An 18,437-nucleotide genomic window follows, 5' to 3' on the forward strand; every position below is an offset into this window, starting at 1 on the left:
ACGCCCAAAAGAAAACAAAAAAAGTAGAATAAACGAAAGAAATCACAAAAGAAGATATAGAAAAGAGATAAAGATAAATTGCAAAACAAAAAGAGACCTAGAACAATCATAGAATAAAATTCAAACAGAAAAAAGAAGAGGGACAGGCATAAAGCAAAAACCAAAAAACAGAAAAGAAAAAAAAAAACAGAAACACTGACACCCACCTGAACCACCCCAACAAAGGAAGCAGTATCAACCAACCACCCACTTACACCCACCCACACACACACACACAGACACACTATGGCCGTGCCCTTTTATCTGCCTGAGGGTGGCACCGATGACATTGCCTCGAGTTCATCGGGCGCCTCCGGTTCATCGAATGCCTCAACATCGTCGGGTGCATCCACAACATCGTCATCGGGCTCATCGGATGGTGGTTCAAGCAGTGTGCAATCCCAATCGCCAAATACCACAACATCGGCCACACAGACGCCCATGCAGTCGCCATTGTCCGTGCCCACGGATCAGGTGCTTGTGGCCCTATGCGAATGGTATCGCCTCTACAATGCCCATACAAATGGTAAGTTAATTTACACCCATTTTTTTACACCATATCAATATCTATATCTCTGTCAATTACTTATAATATATAAAGTATTTAGTTTTGCATTTGTTAAGCAGTTATGATATGGGTCAGAAACGTTGCTTACGTTTCTTTTATTGTTCAATTCTCTTTTATGAGTTTCACTTTTCAAGGTTGTTGACTCATCATCAGTCCCATATAACCAATGCGATTCCCATCAGGTCAGATTTCTTTCTACTCGCTTATGTGCCACAACAAAATGTATCAAAGAAAAGTATTCAGTTCTTATTTGAAAATATTTGAAAATTCAATTCAATACAAACTAATGGTAAAGAAGCAAATTTAGAATACTCAATTGAAGCATTGAAAACAACAAGCAAAGGTTTATTCGATCATTTTAGCAACTAAGAAGGTCATCGTTTGAAATTAAATTTTATATAATTATGTATTAATCTCCTCTTGATTAATAATTATCTCACTTCCTGGGAATGTGAATTTTACATGATAATTATCTCATATTCGCTTGATAGAAAACTAAAGAAGAAATGAGCCAAATCTTCCTTTATCAGAATGTTTCCGTTTATGCCAATCTAATATTACTAAGAATATATATTTCTTCTTTTAAGTTTTAGTGGTAAACCACACACAAAAGACACACACACGCAAAAAGGCAAAGACAAAAGCTGGTTTTATTGAATATATATTTTTTTCCTTATTTCGCATGTCATGCGATATGAAGTTGGTGGGGTTGCGATTCAAACAGAGGCTATGGCAGGGAGAGATGGAGTCCAAAAAACTTGTCCGGCAACTCTAAACAAAAAAACGCTAAGAAAAAAAAGGTGGGCGTGTTGCGGACTCGAAAGAGTTAACCATAAGGCGCCTAAGAAGGAGAGAAGTAAAAAACGGATCATGTGGGGGCATGGGGATTCGGGCACGTTTAATTGGCACGCGCCAAAATGAAGTCGAATGTCTTATTCGCGAATTGGCTCGCCTTAGAAATTTATCTATGTATATGCATCTATTAGATCTGTATCTCAACTGTGAATAGGCAGTATCTATTACACTACTGTATAACTGACTGAACTGAACTAAGCTGACTTGACTTGACTTGAGTTGAGTTGAGTTAGTGAGTGAGTAACCTAAATTATTAAACGGCATTTGACCTTAGGCAAACTAGACCCACACCGTGATGGATAGATGGGGAGGAGGGTGACATGCGAGGATTGGTGTGTGTGTGTGTGTGTGTGTGTGTGTGTGTGCATGTGTGTGGGGGTTATTTACAATACAAAGTGTTTGACTTAACGGTAGTTTAAGTAGCTTTTGTTCAGATTGACTGTGGTCAGTTTATATTGCGGTTAGGCTTTTGCGTAATAATTGCCAGCTGCGGTAGCTAAATTGAATAAAGTTATACATACATATATATGACTCATTAAGAATACTAAAATAAACAATATGTATTGTACATATATATATACATACATTATTGTTTATATGTATAGATGGCTGTATTTTTTATATGATTTATTTATGCGCCGCCACATTGCTAGCTAATCAATGAAAACTTGTCCAAAACGGCGCCTGTTTTGCCTAATTGTCCAGAGGAGTTGGAGCTGGTCCAGTCAGGTTTTTAGTTTGTTTTTTTTTTTTTTTGCTCATTGGTGTTGCAACTTGACAACCGACTTGGCTTACTGGTTTTTGTTGTTGTTTTATTGCCTGATTCCAGGCACTTGCAGTTTCATTCTGCCAACCAAAAAAAAAAACTTTAACGAAAACGAAAATATGAAATAAATATGAGTGGTTAAGTCAATTGCATTGCTTGCAAAAAAGATTATGAAACAAATGAAATTAATTTTATATGATGATTATGAAATTTATGCAAAATGTATAGACAAAATGTAGAGATTTAAAATGAACTTCAAAATTACGACATAAAATATTGCAAATTTAAGTCAAACTTAAGAGAATTTTAGTACAAATAAATAAAGCAAATGGCAAATAATTTTTAGCATTACATATATAGCCAGCCACTTGTATTTATTATTTGTCTTAGTAAAGAAAATAAAACAGAGATCTAATTAAGGCACTTTAAACTTAATTTTCATAGATATAATTACTATCTTTAATAAATTTTCTCTGCCGCCTTGTGGTAGATATATATATAAATATGTATATATAATTTTTCCCCTAATGCAAAGAAATCTATTACCCTTTTGGCTTAGCCCCCCATGTATGTATGCTTTGGCATGTTATATGCCACTCAAGTGCATAATTTATCTAATAGTAACACAATCTAAACTAGTGAACAATGGGCTCTTTAAAACACTTGAAGTAAGCCCAAGTTAAACTCCTCCAAGCATCATGCAAGACAGGATAGACAGGATAGAAGCCCCCAGCAGCAGAATCATGTTGAGTCATCACTCGTGAGCGCGCCAACAACCCTAAAAAACAAAAAAAAAAAGCCTAAATATCTACAAACAACCACCAAACTCCTAACGTTTTGGGGGAGCCAGCTTAAGCGGCCCCTCCACTCCCGTCGCCCCCGCCACCAAGGCTTTAACAAAAAAGGGCTAAGCCCAAGAACCTAACAAAAGGTGCAATGACAGCAGCAGCAGCAATGGTACTCCACCCTTTATCGGTTTCTCTCCTTTGGCATTGATATTCGCATCATATTTAGCTGGTTTGTTGCTGTTGCCAACAGCTGTTGCTGCTGTCGGTGCTGTTGCTGCTGCCGCTGCTGCTGTTAGGCGTTGTTTTTCACTGCCGGCATCGCTGTCGCACTTGACATTTTCCGTAGCACTTTTCCCCATTTTGTTTTGCTCAGCAACTTCGTAGCGGAAGTGTGCAAAGGATATATGTACATATACATGTATACAAAAAAATGGCGGCAAATATGGCGTCGGCCTATTCCTGCTATATATTTTCCTGACTTGGCAACACAAAAATACCTCAGCTGATGTAACTGCGCAAAGAGAGAGAGAGAGTTAGTTTAAAAAAAAAAAAAAACCAAAAGAAAAACAAGCTAAACAGAGAGTTGGAGATAGAGAAAAGAGAGATATATAGAGAGAGCAACTTGCTCTATTATCTCATTTTGGCCAAAACCGCAAAAAGTTTTTGCACTCATTTTGTACAGCCTAACCTAAACGGGCTTCATCATTATCATCTTCCATAGCATCATCATCAGCATCTTCATCATGTGCATTTGCATTTTACATCTCGATTACTTGGCTTGTTGCCAAGCTGATATACATATATACATATGTCTATACCTCTGCATGTAATTTTTATTTCTTCTCTCTTTTGGTTTTTCCTCTGTTTCTGTTGGCGGCTTTTTCTTGTTGTTGTTTTGCTGTTTAAGCCAGCTTTTTTTTTTTGCTTTTGTTTTTCTTTTTTTTTTGCTTTGGCCTGTTCGTGAATTCGTTTTACATTGACCGTGAATTTATTTGCTGCTGTTTTATGCTAATTGTAAATGTTTTTCTTACTCGGCCATATAGAGTTTGTGTGAGAGTGTGTATGTGTGTGTTTTGTTTTGTATTTGTTGGTATGCATATTAAATTTGTATGTAACTCCTATGGCATTACATAACGTCTCAAGATATTACATCTGGCCTAACAAAATGTCTTCAATTATGTGGCCTTTTGGCTTATTATTGATTAAGATTCTTAGAGTTTAATGTGTATCATTTGGAACTCTATCTGATGTGATATATTTCAAAAGTTGCCAAATATTTCCAAAGAAATAAAACTTTTAAATTCTTAACATTAAATTTTGAAAAAACGAGAATGTTACTTTGCAAACTACTTTTTTAAGTTTTCAAAGGCAAGTATTAGCATTCTTCTAACAAATTTTCTTGCATCAGATCCAATGGGAGACTTTTTTTTTATAAACTTTTAAATCGATCAAGATTTTTACTAGATTTTTGTTTTTATGCATCAGTTTTTATGAAGTTTGAGAGCTCCTTTCATAACACACATATTGAAAGTTATTTTGCTCAAAGGCAAACAAAGTTTATGTCCTGCAGTTGTCGTGAAATTGTTCTCATCAAAGGATTTTTGATGTTGATTGCCAGAGGAGTTGATGAAAAAGGGATTTGTTCCGCATGGGTTTTGAGCAGCTGCAATGACTATAAAAACTTAAAGAAAATCTATATGCTCAGGAACCACCATCACCTCACCTCAGCTGCCTTCGTCTTCACTCTCTGTTTGGCTTTTATTTAGTTTTGTGTTTACACTTCACACCATATCAAGCGCAATGAACTTTTTACATTTTCTTTAGATTTTTTTCAAGTTTAAATGGCCGCCAGGCACTTTGCTTAATAAGAAAAATATAGAAAAAGGAAAAAAAAAACACACACAAACTGCAATATGGAGAATTATATATAGAAAACAAACTGTTAGGTGTAGAACAGTTGACACTAGGCTTCAAGTGTTGCCAGACAGACTGACAGACAGACAGACAGAGAGACAGCTTGGTGTCTAGTTGGCTTTTGATTAAGTCTATGTACACCAGATGATGACTCCCAAGTCATCATCCCAGGTACCGACCGAGTCTGAGGTCGTGCTAAATTGTTTGCATTGAAGCAGACTTTGACTTGGGAATGTGAAACGTGCTCAAGTTTTTGTTATGAAATTGAGCCTTAGACTTCATCATCATCATCGTCATTATCCTCATCATTATTATCATCATCTCCTAGTTTATGTTGGAGAGTAAAGTGAGGAAACACAAAAGGTTGAACGTTTGAGCATGATGTTATATGTAAGATGAAACAAAAGAAATGCGCCCAGGCGTATGCTTAAGGCAACAAAAACCAAAAAAAAAACAGAACGAAAAGTGCTAAAGGATATACCTCTCTGTGTAGATATTTGTATATACATATATCAAAAGGCGGAAAACTAAAGAACAGGATATGACAGGAGGACATAATGGAGACGACGGTAGATAGAAGACAGTAAGGAACTTGGCTACTTGTTATAATTGGCAGCAAAGGTGATGAGGATGATGATGATGATGATGGAATCCCAGACAGAAGCACTCTGTCTTGAAAAAGTAACTTAATGAGATGCTGCAATGGTTTAAAGTTAATTCCATCAGCTGATTATCGGCCATTTAACACTTTATTAAACAACGCAAAATAAAAACTACAACCACAAACACACACACACACATACGAACAGAACAACAATTAAACAATGCATAAAAAAATTATTTTTACAGCCACATTCGATCAGATGCAACGCAATTAAAATAATTTAAAAAAAAAGAAAAAAAAAAAGAAGGAACATAAAAACTATAGTCGCCGCAAAAAAAAAAAAAAACTGACAAACTGCACGTTTTTTACAACAACCACAACAAAAAGATTATTAATAAATGAAATGAAATTGCATATGAGTAGCGTTCCCCTCCCTCCCACTCTTCCTCTCTCTGTCTTATACTTCACCCAGCCAGACCCAGGGGCTATATAGATTGATCAACTCTGGCAGACCCGCTGTCTTGTGCCGCGTTCTGCGTCATCGTTAGCCAGTCAACCATTCACTCACTGTTAGCGTGTCCAAAGGGTTAGATACTAGTGCCCCCTCCCCGCGTGCCCCCCTTTACCGTTTGCAGTATTTAACAATATTAGAGGTATACAGTTTCAGTAAATTGTTATTTTTTTTTTTTTGGTTTGTGTGCACAATTTGTTTGCACAATTTACTAATCGGTTTTGGATTGTTTATTAAAGAAATTGATATCGTTAATGGGAAGTTGGATACATACATATATATGTAATACTTTAAAACAAAATCAAATGAGTCATTCTAACAATAAGTGAGACAGATTAGTAACTGGATTTAGCAATTTGACTCACTTGTTAGACAAGAACAAAACAAAGGCCAACATTTTTGACATTATAAAAGAAAGTGTTAAGCCAAGAGATAACAATTTTTAAGGCTAAAGATACATAAAGGTAACTCAACTGATTTCTTCAAAATTTGTTTAGTTTAAAAAAATGTTTTTAGTTTTCTTTTTCATTTTCAATTCCTAAGAAACTATAAATTTCAACGATTTAGCTGAATCAGCTAGTTAAATATATATAGGTACATACATGTATATTTTTTGTTAGCATTTTTATATGACTTGTTATTTATACCGTTTTTTCGTTCTGGCCAAAAAGGAACACATGCTACACGTATATGTACATATATTTTATAACGCTTCAGTTGGTCCTTTGATTTTGAGAGTGAACGAGAGGGAGAGAATGAGATGGAAAGAGAATTTATATGCAGAGAAATGCAAAGACTTTGCTTGCTAGGTTCTTTTTTTCATTCGATTTCTTTTTTATAGCCTTTTAAGCTGTCTCTCTTGTTTGAAAAGAGTTTGTTGTGCTTGGAACGAAATTGAAAAATTGCATTTCAGTCTGTCTGTCGCTTGTTAAAATATTGAACAATTCCATTGACAAAAAAAACCGCTTTAGAACCCTCAGACCCCCGCTCACAAGACAATGAACGACGATTTGTTTTGGCTTTGGCTTGACGCATGATAAGCGTTTGAGCTATTTTCAGACATTTGTCTGATATGCAAGGCGAATTGAAAGCCACTTGGGAACTTATTGAAGCTCCTACACAATTCCTCATTCCGTACACATAGAGACATAGGGAGCTATACATAGACAGAGAGAGAGAGAAAGAGAGGGAATGTAGAATTGTAGCATTCACAAAACGGCAAATAATTCTTCAAATTCTTATTTCAATGGGAAATATTTTAATAATACTCTTGGAAGGGGCACACGCATTGTAACAACCTTGAGTAAAAAAAAAAAATAAATAAATAAAAATTTGCCGCTATTTTTTTTTATCGCATGCCAACTGAAAACAAAAAAAAAAACAAAAAAAAAAGCAAAAACATAATAAACTGCATCATCAAAGTCTTGATTTGGAATTTGCCGACTTCAATTTCAAGTATTATATAATTGCTTAGTAGCGGCCTCGCTGACTTATATTTGTTGTTGTTGTTGTTGAATTTTATCATTTGAATTTGGTAAACTGATGAAATGATTGAATACAAAGAACTTTCACCTTTCCAAGAACTTTCTCACATGATTCACACAAACGAAATTTTGTTTCCTTATGTTAACCTTGCGTATACGTAATTTCCGCATACTTTCAAAAATAACAAGAAAAAAAACGGTAAATCAGCTTTACACAAATGGCTAATTAGCAGAGCTAACCAAAATTGGTAATTAACAAATGGATATGGTCATAAATGATTCGTCGCGTTACGTTTCGATTTGATCGAACAATGATTGACATTCAACTTGGTTTCCGTAGAACAATGAGAAAAGCGCCCGCAAAAAAAAAACTCGCTCAAAATTCAAAATCCCCAAAAATGGTTTTCAAGTATTTATCATCATCATGAGGCATATATAGTAAGTATACATAAGTATATATATCCGATAATAGTGTACCAAAGAGAAATACAAATTTAACCGTTAACACATTGTGGCCCTGAAATTACCAAATTGTATCTGATATGTGTGACTCGTTTGTCCAAGCCAAATTTGTAATCCTCACATCGTGACAGACAGACAGACAGGCAGGCAGTCTGGACAGCTGGAGAACCGGACAGACAGAAAATCGTACAAGTAAATCGCCTTAAATGAGCTAAAAGATCTGTTGAGATCTGATACTTTTTTTTTTGAATTTTGGTTTGGTCAACGTGTGTGGGCGCTTTTCCCTGGTTAGTTAACTGTATAAATGAGTTGCATTAACATTTTTTGGTACAACATTTTAAAATTCCATTTCAATGGCTACCACCTACAAACGGCATTTTGTTCGAACATCATTCCTTTGTGCTGTCAGTTAATTGTTGGCACTCTCATCAATAATAATGTCAGACTCCTGTGCCACTTGACACCTAACAAGAGATTTGCTTCAAAGAAAGAATAAAAAAACATAATACGAAAACCAAACATGAATTTTAATTTTGAGATTTTCAAAACATGATAAAACGAAATCCATTTTGCTTCTTGCTTCATATTAAGAAATATTAATTTAATTTGGAGGTCCTAAGTAACTTAATGCGCTCTTCTGATGCTGAAATATCTATACCAGATATGCATTAAAAGAAGAACTTGGTATTATTTTAGATACTTTTAATCAATCTATAAGTTGATTATCGTTTCCTCACATTTTGCAGCTGCTTCTCACTTACCATCAATCAATTCTAACCACTTTATCATCTACCTGGCTATTCCTCCTCCCCCAATCTCCACCCTGGTATTATCTACTACTTTTGCCAGTCAATGCGATCAATGCTTAAAGTTGCCCACTTGCCCATTCCGTTCCACTGACCAACTTAACCACATTTTCAGCTAAACTTGTTTCAATTTCAATTTCTGTGCGACGTGTGCGACGTAGTTTATACACATCGCAGATATTCCATACATATATACATATTGTCAGTTTGTAAGTTGTAGTTAGGTAGATATACGAATATATGTATATAGTTTTTATGCACACTTCAAGGCCATAATGAGCAGCAGCAGGCACATTACTGCAGCAGCATATGCTGCGGGCCACAATCTGTGGCTCTGACTATGACTATGACTCTGAGTCTCTCATTTTGCCTCTGCCTCTGCCTCTGTTTGGTGTAATCAACTTTACAAACTGCACAACTAAAAATGCATTTTTGCAACGATTTGTTCTTTTGTGGCAGGCAGGCAGCAAGCAGTCAGTCAGAGAGCAATAACAAAAGCAACTAAAGCGTAACAGTGAAGCATTTTTCACGTTTTTCCGCTGCCTAGGCTGGCTTTTGTTGCTATTTTGCTAGTTGTTGTACAAGTATTTTCCTCTGTTTGTGCCTCGGGACCGTGTAAATTGTTCTTGAGCTTTTCTGAACGTTCTGCTTAGTTAAACTTTTAGCTTGACTTGGGGTTTTCTGTTCTGTTGTTGTTGATTGATGTTTGTCAGCTGTGTGTGCATATGTATGTATATCTCTTTCTCTCTCTCTTTCTGTTGTTCTGTCTGTTTGTCTGTCAGGCCCAGCAGCAGCAGCAGCAGCGGCCTTAGAAAATTGTTGCAAAATACTCAAACACAAAAGTAAATTATACACATAATTGCATTTTGAGGCACCACCTCTCAGCTCTTCTAACTTGTGGCAGCCGCCTCACTTCTCTTCTTGGCATCTACAATTCTAGTACTCTGTTGGATTTGTGATTCAATTATAAACATTTTCCACATATTGTCGTTACCTCCAACTCCCTACAACAACCACCTCCTTAAACAAATGCAGAAAAATAACGAATAATAACATTAAAAAAAAACAATTGGTCACGTTTCGTCACCAAACGACCAACCAACCAAACCGACCATCCAACAACAATTGCATTCAGCCCGCATCTAGAAGTTGGCATCATAAAAAACAAAAAACAAAATTGAATACAAAAAAATACAGAAAATTGTTAAGGTGTCGGTGTGGCGTAAATGATGTGGCCGGAGTGTCGTAGAGAGTTGGGCCAATACACTTGGCAAAAATGGCAACAAAAATTGAACATCATAAATTTAAAACGAAGAGAAAATAAAATAAAATAAATAATCTTAAATTCTTTAAAGCAACGTGAAGGAAAAATTTGTATAAATTAATTAATACTATTAATTAAATGACGGAACTACACATTTTTGTTAATATTTAAAAAAAATTTCAATTTTTTTTATCTATGGAAAAATTTAGATATTTTTCATTGCCTACTTTAAGGAAGTGACAAAATTTTTGTCAAGAGCGCTCAGTGTATCAATTTTTACGTTAAAAAAAGTAATCATGTATATATAGGAATATATATGTAGATATAAATTAATGTATAGCGATATCACACCTTAGAAATCATAAATTCATCTCCCCATTATGACCACCCCCTCCGCTCCGCTGTAGAACACCAGCACCAGCAGCTCATCTCGCTACCACCAACCCGAAATACTCATATGCAAATGTAATTTTCCACACAATTTGCAATTAGTTGTAACATTTTTATCTTTGGCTCGTCGTCGTAGTCGTAGTCGTCGTCGACGTCGTCATCATAAAGGCACCAGCATATGGCTTGTGGATTGGATCGACTTGACTTGGCTAGTTATATAAGCTGGCCAACAGCAGCAGCAATGTTTTAGCTTCACCTAAGTACGAGTACAAGCATTAATGATGCCTGACTTCAGCTTGGACTTGGAATGGCAGATTTTATATATTTATTTTTTTTTTTTTTTGTTTTCAAGGTTAAATTGCACGTGAGCTCTAGCCTTAGGCAGGCAAGCCAGGCAGGCAAAGCAGGCAGTCAAGAAGGCAGCTGTCTGACTGCCTGCCTTCTAGCTAGCAAACTAGTTTCAAATGGCATAAAGTATCTAAAAGATACATATGCTTGGGGCTGCTGCTGCTGCGGCTGCTGCAGCAAGGAGTGGCTAGCTGCAATTAAACACACACAGGGAGAACATTTTGCCATGCAACAGCTGTTGTACGGAGTTCAAGGCTATTGGGTCAACCAACAGCGAGCAATAAACAAAAAACAAAAAACAACAAACCAAGAAACTTGGCTATTTAACTTTGGAGTGGCTCGCCTGCAGGTTGACGTTGAATGACATTATTTGGTCTGTTTGTAGTATCTATCATCTTAAGCTCTTTTTAAGTAGTGGGGGGTCCCCCCCACCAGCCCCTCCAGGCCTAAAGCCTCCCCAGGGCAATTACATACATACTTGAGACATTATAGCTGGTGATTTGTATAAATTTTGCATAACAATCAATCATTTGTAGTAGATAAACATTAAGAAATCAGAAATCAGAAAATCATACACGACTCTATATAAATATAGCTATATACATACATACATACATATATACATACATATATCTGCCATATATTGTGACGTCGCGTCGTAAATGAGTGAGGTGGTACACAAAAGCGAGGCGCGGGCGAACAATTTATGCGCATATCAAGTGGCTAGCAGCTATCAACGCTTTTGTTGTCAATTTGCATGAGATTGCAAAAAAATAACAAAAAAAAGTAAATGGAAAGGAGAGGAAAAAAAATTGAAATATAACTTGCTGCTGGATGTGTTAAAGATACAAGATACATAAACGATGGCACAAGTGTCTCCCTTTTTCTCTCTTTCTGTCTCCTTCTCTTAGAGTGCCTGTTAAGAAGCTCTGTGATGATAATGTAAATGAAAATAAAATAATAATCGATGTCGATGTCCAGGCAAAAAAAACATCGACTCATTGCTTAACATGGACATGAACAAAAATATCAGAATATCAGGTACATCACTACGTATAAAAGTATCTTACAGATACTTTTTGAAATTAAATATGCAAATCAACTTATAATGTTACAGATTTTCCATTCATAGGGAACTAGGGACTGGGTTTTCCGTTTCGTAGGGCTATTGCTGATTCATTTCTGTTAATTTGATGTTCTAAATTAAATTTTTAATTTACCACTTTTTCTAAATTTTTCTAAATTTGCTAAATTTTATTTCTTCTTTTCATGTTTTTGTCACGATTTCTGGATAGCTTTTTTTTGTCCCAGTTCTTCCCTGAATTTTTTTTTGAATTCTTCTTATTGACTTTTTGTGATGTTTTCTTTAGTTTCTTCTCTTTAGTCTTTAGTTTCACTTTTTATTGCCAATGTTATACTTTTATTTTACTGCTCACTTTAGATTGGCTACTCTGTTAATTAACTTTGATTTAATTAGCATTTAAAGTATCTTAAATAGTTTTGCGGTTGCGACGCATATAAAATATATATATTTATATCGTAAGTGTATACGATATAGGACTTGAAGTTTGTAAAAAAAAAAATTTCCACATCATCACAAAACACTCTGGACATCGCAGATGGTGAGACGTAGAGAGTGACTTGGAGATGTACCTGATGATTTTATGGGCGGTTTTTATGTGGAGGACTTGGCATAATTACTTGCATGGCAGCATTTATTGTTGTTGCCCACACTAAGTGGCAGTTGCAATAAGCCAAACAATGAATCGAACGACCTTAGACACTTCCCCACATTGTCACATCGCTTGGGCCTTTGTTCTCAAAATATTTCGTTAATTGTCGATCTTCAATTATGCATAGTATTACTTTATATCTTTTTCTTTTAACGTTTTTTATTTAATTGTATATATTTGTTTTCTGTTTTTTGTTTCGTTTGCAGCACCAACACAAATCTTTCAATATCCGCCACCGCCAAGCCCTTCATGCAGTTGCACAGGAGGCGATGTATTCTTTCCCCATCATGGTGGTCCACCCCAACCACCACGAACGCCACGCACTAGCGTCAGTTTTGCCTCTGGCGAGGAGCTGAGTTTCTTCCGTCAACCGTATCCGGCAGCGCCATCGACACCACAGCCAATGCCACAACAACCACCGGCGCCACAGTCAGCGCCACCGTTGCACTATAGCCACAGTTATCCGCAACAATCGCCGCATTTGCTGCAACATCATCCGGCCTCATATGGCGGTGGTATGCAGCCGTTACAATTGCCACAGGGTGCCTACTATGCCACCTATACGCCGCCACCCACACCGAATACAGCCAATATGGGCAACAATTGCAACAACAACACATCATCGTTGGCATCATCATCGGCTATGACAGCGGCCTTTGGCTGGCATGGTCATGGTCCATCATTGGCTGCATCAACACCATTGGCGCCAAATGGCTCAAAGATGCGTCTACAACGCAGTCAATCGGATGCGGCTAGACGGTAAGTAGTAGACAAATAAATTGAATGAAGAATTTTTTAAAATTAACTTGAACTTGAATTTTGGTTTTGAATAATTGCCTTTAATTATTTCGGGAAGTATAATGATGTAGACAGTAGAATCTTTAATAACTTTAACCTAAGTAACTTGAATTCTACTTTTCCAAATTTTCAAAAATATTTGATATAGGGCAAGTTTTAACAATCGCATATATCGTAGTTATGGAGCAAATCCCATTAATGATCGTTTAACTAAGTTAAAAAAGTTGGTCAGGGCTGTGACCTTAAATCAGCTGAGAATTAGCTTAGATAATGACATAAATCAATCAATTGCAGATATACATATGCTGACTTTATGAGAGAAAGAAAACAAACAAAACGGATTAATCGTATATATACTGATAGAATTCGCTTATGATTAGCAAAAAAAAAAAAAAAAATTCTCATGACCAAGGCACAATTTTTTACATACATATATATTTTATAATCAATTAATGAAAATAAAAACAGGCATTTTTATTAAATTACGCAAAAACTGATAATAAAACTTGATGACGCTATTAATTTTAATTGTATACTTAAAATATGCCTCTCTTCGTTTAGCAAACGTTTGACCTCAACTGGCGAGGATGAACGCGAATATCAGAGCGATCATGAGACCAGCTGGGATGAATTTGATGATCGTTATGATAATTTTACGGCCGGACGTGAACGTTTGCAGGAGTTCAATGGCCGTATACCGCCACGAAAAAAGAAAAATAGTCACAGTCACACAAATCATAGGCCAAGCAGTCCAAATAACTCAAATACGCATAGCCACAGCAACAGCAACAACAACAGCAACTGCAACACCCATGCTCATAACCAATTCAATTCATCTAGTGCGGAGAGCAACAGCAGCAGCAGCAGCAGCAGCATCACCAATAACATTACCAACAAGAACAACTGCAACATTGCCTCCAGTCAGCATCAGCAGCAACAACATAGACAGCAAAGCCATAGCCAAGTGCAGGCCAAACAGAAGGTAAGAGAAGACATGGTCATAATAAAGTACAACAGGGTCATTAACTTTAGGCAGCATCTGCATGCAACTGCATCATAATCATCATCATCATCAGCATCATGATTATCATCAGCTACTGCAGCAGTTGCTGATGTTCCTGATGTTGCTGGCACGTGGCAAACATTTTTCAAAGCAGCAACTAGCTAGATCTAAATATAGTTTCCAGGAATGACAAATTGCTGCAAGGAGGCAAAAGACTTGCTCATTGCATATTTTCAATTTCTACAAGTATATAGATACATGCATGTGTGCATATATATATATATATATCTGGAAAACTTTGCACATGGTAAAAGTGTGATAAAAATTAATTGCGCAGTGTGTCTTTTTTTTGCCTTTCGCTTCGCATCGTCACTTTATGTTAATCGGAGCCTCCTTTTACCCCCGTTATTCTATCCCCCCTCTATGCACCAGATTTTGCCTCCTTAAGTCATTCAGTGTCTAGCCTTTGTGTCAACTACTTACTTACTTGCGCTTACTTACATACTGACTATGCCAGGCACACATGTGTCGTAGGCTAAAGTGTGTGTTTTTCTTCTTTTTTTCCCCTGCGCAATTAAAAGAAATGCAAAACTTAAAGAAATTCAATCGCAATTCCATATGACACATACACACATAGAAAATGTAGATGCCGAACGAGTCATAGCTACATATATGTACATATGTGTGTGTGTATATTAATAAGTTGATAAGTTTTCGATTTGGTTCATTTTGTTGTTGTTTTTTTTTTTCGTATGGCTTATCTTTTATTAAGCCTGGGAAGCTGCACTCTCTACCTCGTTAGTCTTCTCTCTGTCCCCCACTCTCCGTTTTATTCTCTATCTATATCCCTCTCTCTTGCTCTCAATGTAGTAACTGACCTTATCTCAATATGCTTTGCAAGCGGTTTAATGAGATCGTGAGAAAATCCATAATCAAAAATGAGTATATTATTATGTATATTAATACAATATACATACATATATAAATACATGTAATTTTTCATTCACTAAATGAAATAATAAAAACTAATTACAATACTACTTACACCATTATAATATTAAGAGAAAACCCTTTTTTTTGCGTTTATGGACTCAATTACCTTACCATTCTAAGGATCGACAATGGTTACGGTGAATTGAACAAACAAATTTAAATCACACGATGGTTATGAGATCATCATTCCTTGTGATAGTTTATTTCAATTAACAGTACTCCAGCTGACTTTATATCAATATATATGAGTGTAAGCGAAATAAAATTTATGGGCCGAATTCAATTGCCGAGACAGGTGTGAGAAGAGCGTTTAATATGGAACTTTGGATGAAGAATTCTTTCAATTTAAGATGCAAATTTTGTAAAATTATTATTTATATTATTCATTTAGTTGGATTAATTTTTTTATGAATTTAAATGAAATCTATTAAAAAAATCTATTGAAAAAAAAAATTTCCTAATCCTTGGCTAACATTTGATCAATTCACGAATATATATTCGAGTAATAATTAGTTTTAGTCAAATGCGAGAGCGCAATTACTTCTTGTGCTTCATGCTCAAACATTTCAAATCAATGACTAATTCTACAGGAATTTGTATTTAGAATTTGTTTCAAAGTACTTTAACGAATTGTAAGCGTTATTTATCCTTCTCTCTTTAAAACTCTTAACTTTTCAAATCAAGAGAAAATTGTTTAAAATATAATTTGTTGTCTTTGACTGTAAATTTTAATCATCTTAATAGAAATTACAAAGTGGATCCTACAGAATACTTTTAAGTCTTGTTTTCTTATTATAAAACACTAGTTTTTCGTTAATTTTTGGTCATTCTGGATTAACTTAAGTAAATACTAACACATGTTATAATGATTTTCATGCCATTTACCCGCATAAATGCGATTATTACTAGTTCTATTCGAAAAGAAAAAAAATGGAAAACAAAGCCAAAATGAGGGGAAAAAGGAAGTACTATTTGCATAATAAATTTATTTATTTTTTTTTTTTTTGGGGTGGATGGTAAATGTACTCGTCTTCAATTTGATTATTATTCACACGTGCGTTCAGTTATAGAAAAACTACTCAAGCATGAATGTTGAACAAATAAATAAGTGTAAATTACATAACCATTGATATTTCTCGGGGGGGATGCGAACAGAGAGAGGGTAGGAAAAGTCAAGTGTGCGTGAGGCAAATGGAATAATTACAATTGATCCCCTGACTATATAGATATTGATGAAATGTTTGTAACAATTGTTCTTTATTTCTTTTTTTTTTGTTTTGTTTGCAGAAACCACCACAGAGTTTCACTTGGCCAACAGTTGTGACCGTTTTCGTACTTGCCATGGGCTGCGGTTTCTTTGCCGCACGATGAAACCAACGATGATAAAATTTCAACAATTTATCAATAATTAATAATAACAATAACAATTAGTGAAAATCATGCTAATAAATAGTTTTAAATTATATGATAAGTGCAACGAATTTATTGCAAAACTGCAACAAAAACAAGATAAAAACCAGAAAAAAAATGCAGCAAGTCATTAAATCGTAAAACCGACAAAACTTAAAGAATATAAAACAACACAAAAAAAGGTTGACGGGACACAAGAACAATATATATATATATACCATGCTTAATTATACCAATGTATATATATATATATATATATATATATATATATGTATCTAAAGGTATAACTAAAGAATTTCAAACTCAACAATTCAAGCTAATCGAAATTTAGACTGGCAAAAGACTAAAACAAACAAAAACTTCAAGAAAAAACACAATATTTTTGCTAACAATTTTTTGCTAAATAAGTTTTTTTCGGGATTACATATTTTTCTAAGAAAACAAAACAAAAACAAAAGGTAACATAAATTGTAAAAATAAGAAATCAAGTTTAATGAACAACTGCCATGAATAGTTTGAATTATTTATGAATAATTTTTTGCTTTTTTTGCATTTAATTTTTGCATTTCTTCTATACTTCCATTCAATGTCTTCGCTTTGTAATTTCAATTGCAATAAAAATAATAAAAAAAAAATGAAACAAAAAAATACCAATTATGATTAAATATAAATAATTAGTAAAAATGAAAAATATATAGACAAAAAACAAAAAAACGCATATTTAGCTTTAATTGTTAAAACAAAAATGAAAAAGGAAAAGCAATTTTTTTTTTTTTAATTATATATAAGAATATGCAGATATATATATACATATATGAATATAAATTTATACTTGTGATGTTTTTTTCTTATTTTGTGTTTTCCCTTTTTTTTTTAGTTAAATTTCGTTTTGATTATTATTATTATTATTATTATAATTGTAATTATTATTTTTGCTTTTGCTTTGTTCATTTCTTCAAATTGGTCTCACAATTTTTATATATATATATATATACATATATAAATACATATATATATATATATATATATTTTTTTTTTTTATTATATTGTTAAGATTTGTTTTTTGAATTTGAAATTTGCACAAAAAGTTACAAGAAAACAAAAAAAATGGAAAATGATTTCACTAGATCTCTGTTTAAAAATGGAAATTGAAATGGAAGACATACACAAACACACTCTCTTGACACACAACACACACACACACACACACACAAACGCAGCAATTGATCTCCCACTGCAAAGTTAGCCAAAGTTGAGAAAAGTCATCGACAATATAAATCAAAAAAAAAAAAAAATACAAAAAAACAAAAATATATATATACATACTTATAAAAAGACTTTGGGCAAATTTCAAAATCAGAAACAAAAAAAAAACAAAAGATATTTTTTCTAATCAATTAAAAAATAGAAACTAAAAGAAAAAGAAAACAGAACAACAACATTTAAAGCGAAAAACAAGAAAAAAAATACCAATTCCCAAAAATCGCATTGATCTCATGGATTTTTTATACACATACGCACACATACATATATATATATATATGAATATATATATAAATATATATATATATATATATATATATATCACATATGGGACAATTTTTAATAAAATAAAGTTAATTATGCTTAGTTTGAAATTATTATTGATGTAAAAGTTTAAGATTCAAATCAAACGCCAAGCGTTTTAGTTTACATTTTCTA

At 34.3% G+C, this 18,437-nt stretch overlaps 1 protein-coding gene across 1 annotated transcript; it reads left to right on the forward strand.

Moving 5' to 3' along the window:
- LOC6645270 (cell death protein hid) lies at positions 1-16,923 on the forward strand. The gene is made up of 4 exons (XM_002067919.4): positions 1-565; positions 12,739-13,291; positions 13,892-14,312; positions 16,614-16,923. Exons 1-4 carry the CDS (start codon positions 286-288, stop codon positions 16,695-16,697), a joined length of 1,338 nt encoding a protein of 445 aa, XP_002067955.1. The 5' UTR covers positions 1-285; the 3' UTR covers positions 16,698-16,923.
- The last annotated feature ends 1,514 nt before the right edge of the window (positions 16,924-18,437 follow it).

Source organism: Drosophila willistoni (assembly GCF_018902025.1).
Source record: "Drosophila willistoni isolate 14030-0811.24 chromosome XR unlocalized genomic scaffold, UCI_dwil_1.1 Seg143, whole genome shotgun sequence".
NCBI lineage: Eukaryota > Metazoa > Arthropoda > Insecta > Diptera > Drosophilidae > Drosophila > Drosophila willistoni.

Bases quoted from the DNA above. Each gene is read 5' to 3' on its own strand.
- LOC6645270 (XM_002067919.4), top strand. From the start codon at position 286: ATGGCCGTGCCCTTTTATCTGCCTGAGGGTGGCACCGATGACATTGCC. The intron at 13,292-13,891 runs GTAAGTAGTAGA...CTCTTCGTTTAG, and splicing joins CAATCGGATGCGGCTAGACG to CAAACGTTTGACCTCAACTG. The intron at 14,313-16,613 runs GTAAGAGAAGAC...TTTTGTTTGCAG, and splicing joins AAGTGCAGGCCAAACAGAAG to AAACCACCACAGAGTTTCAC.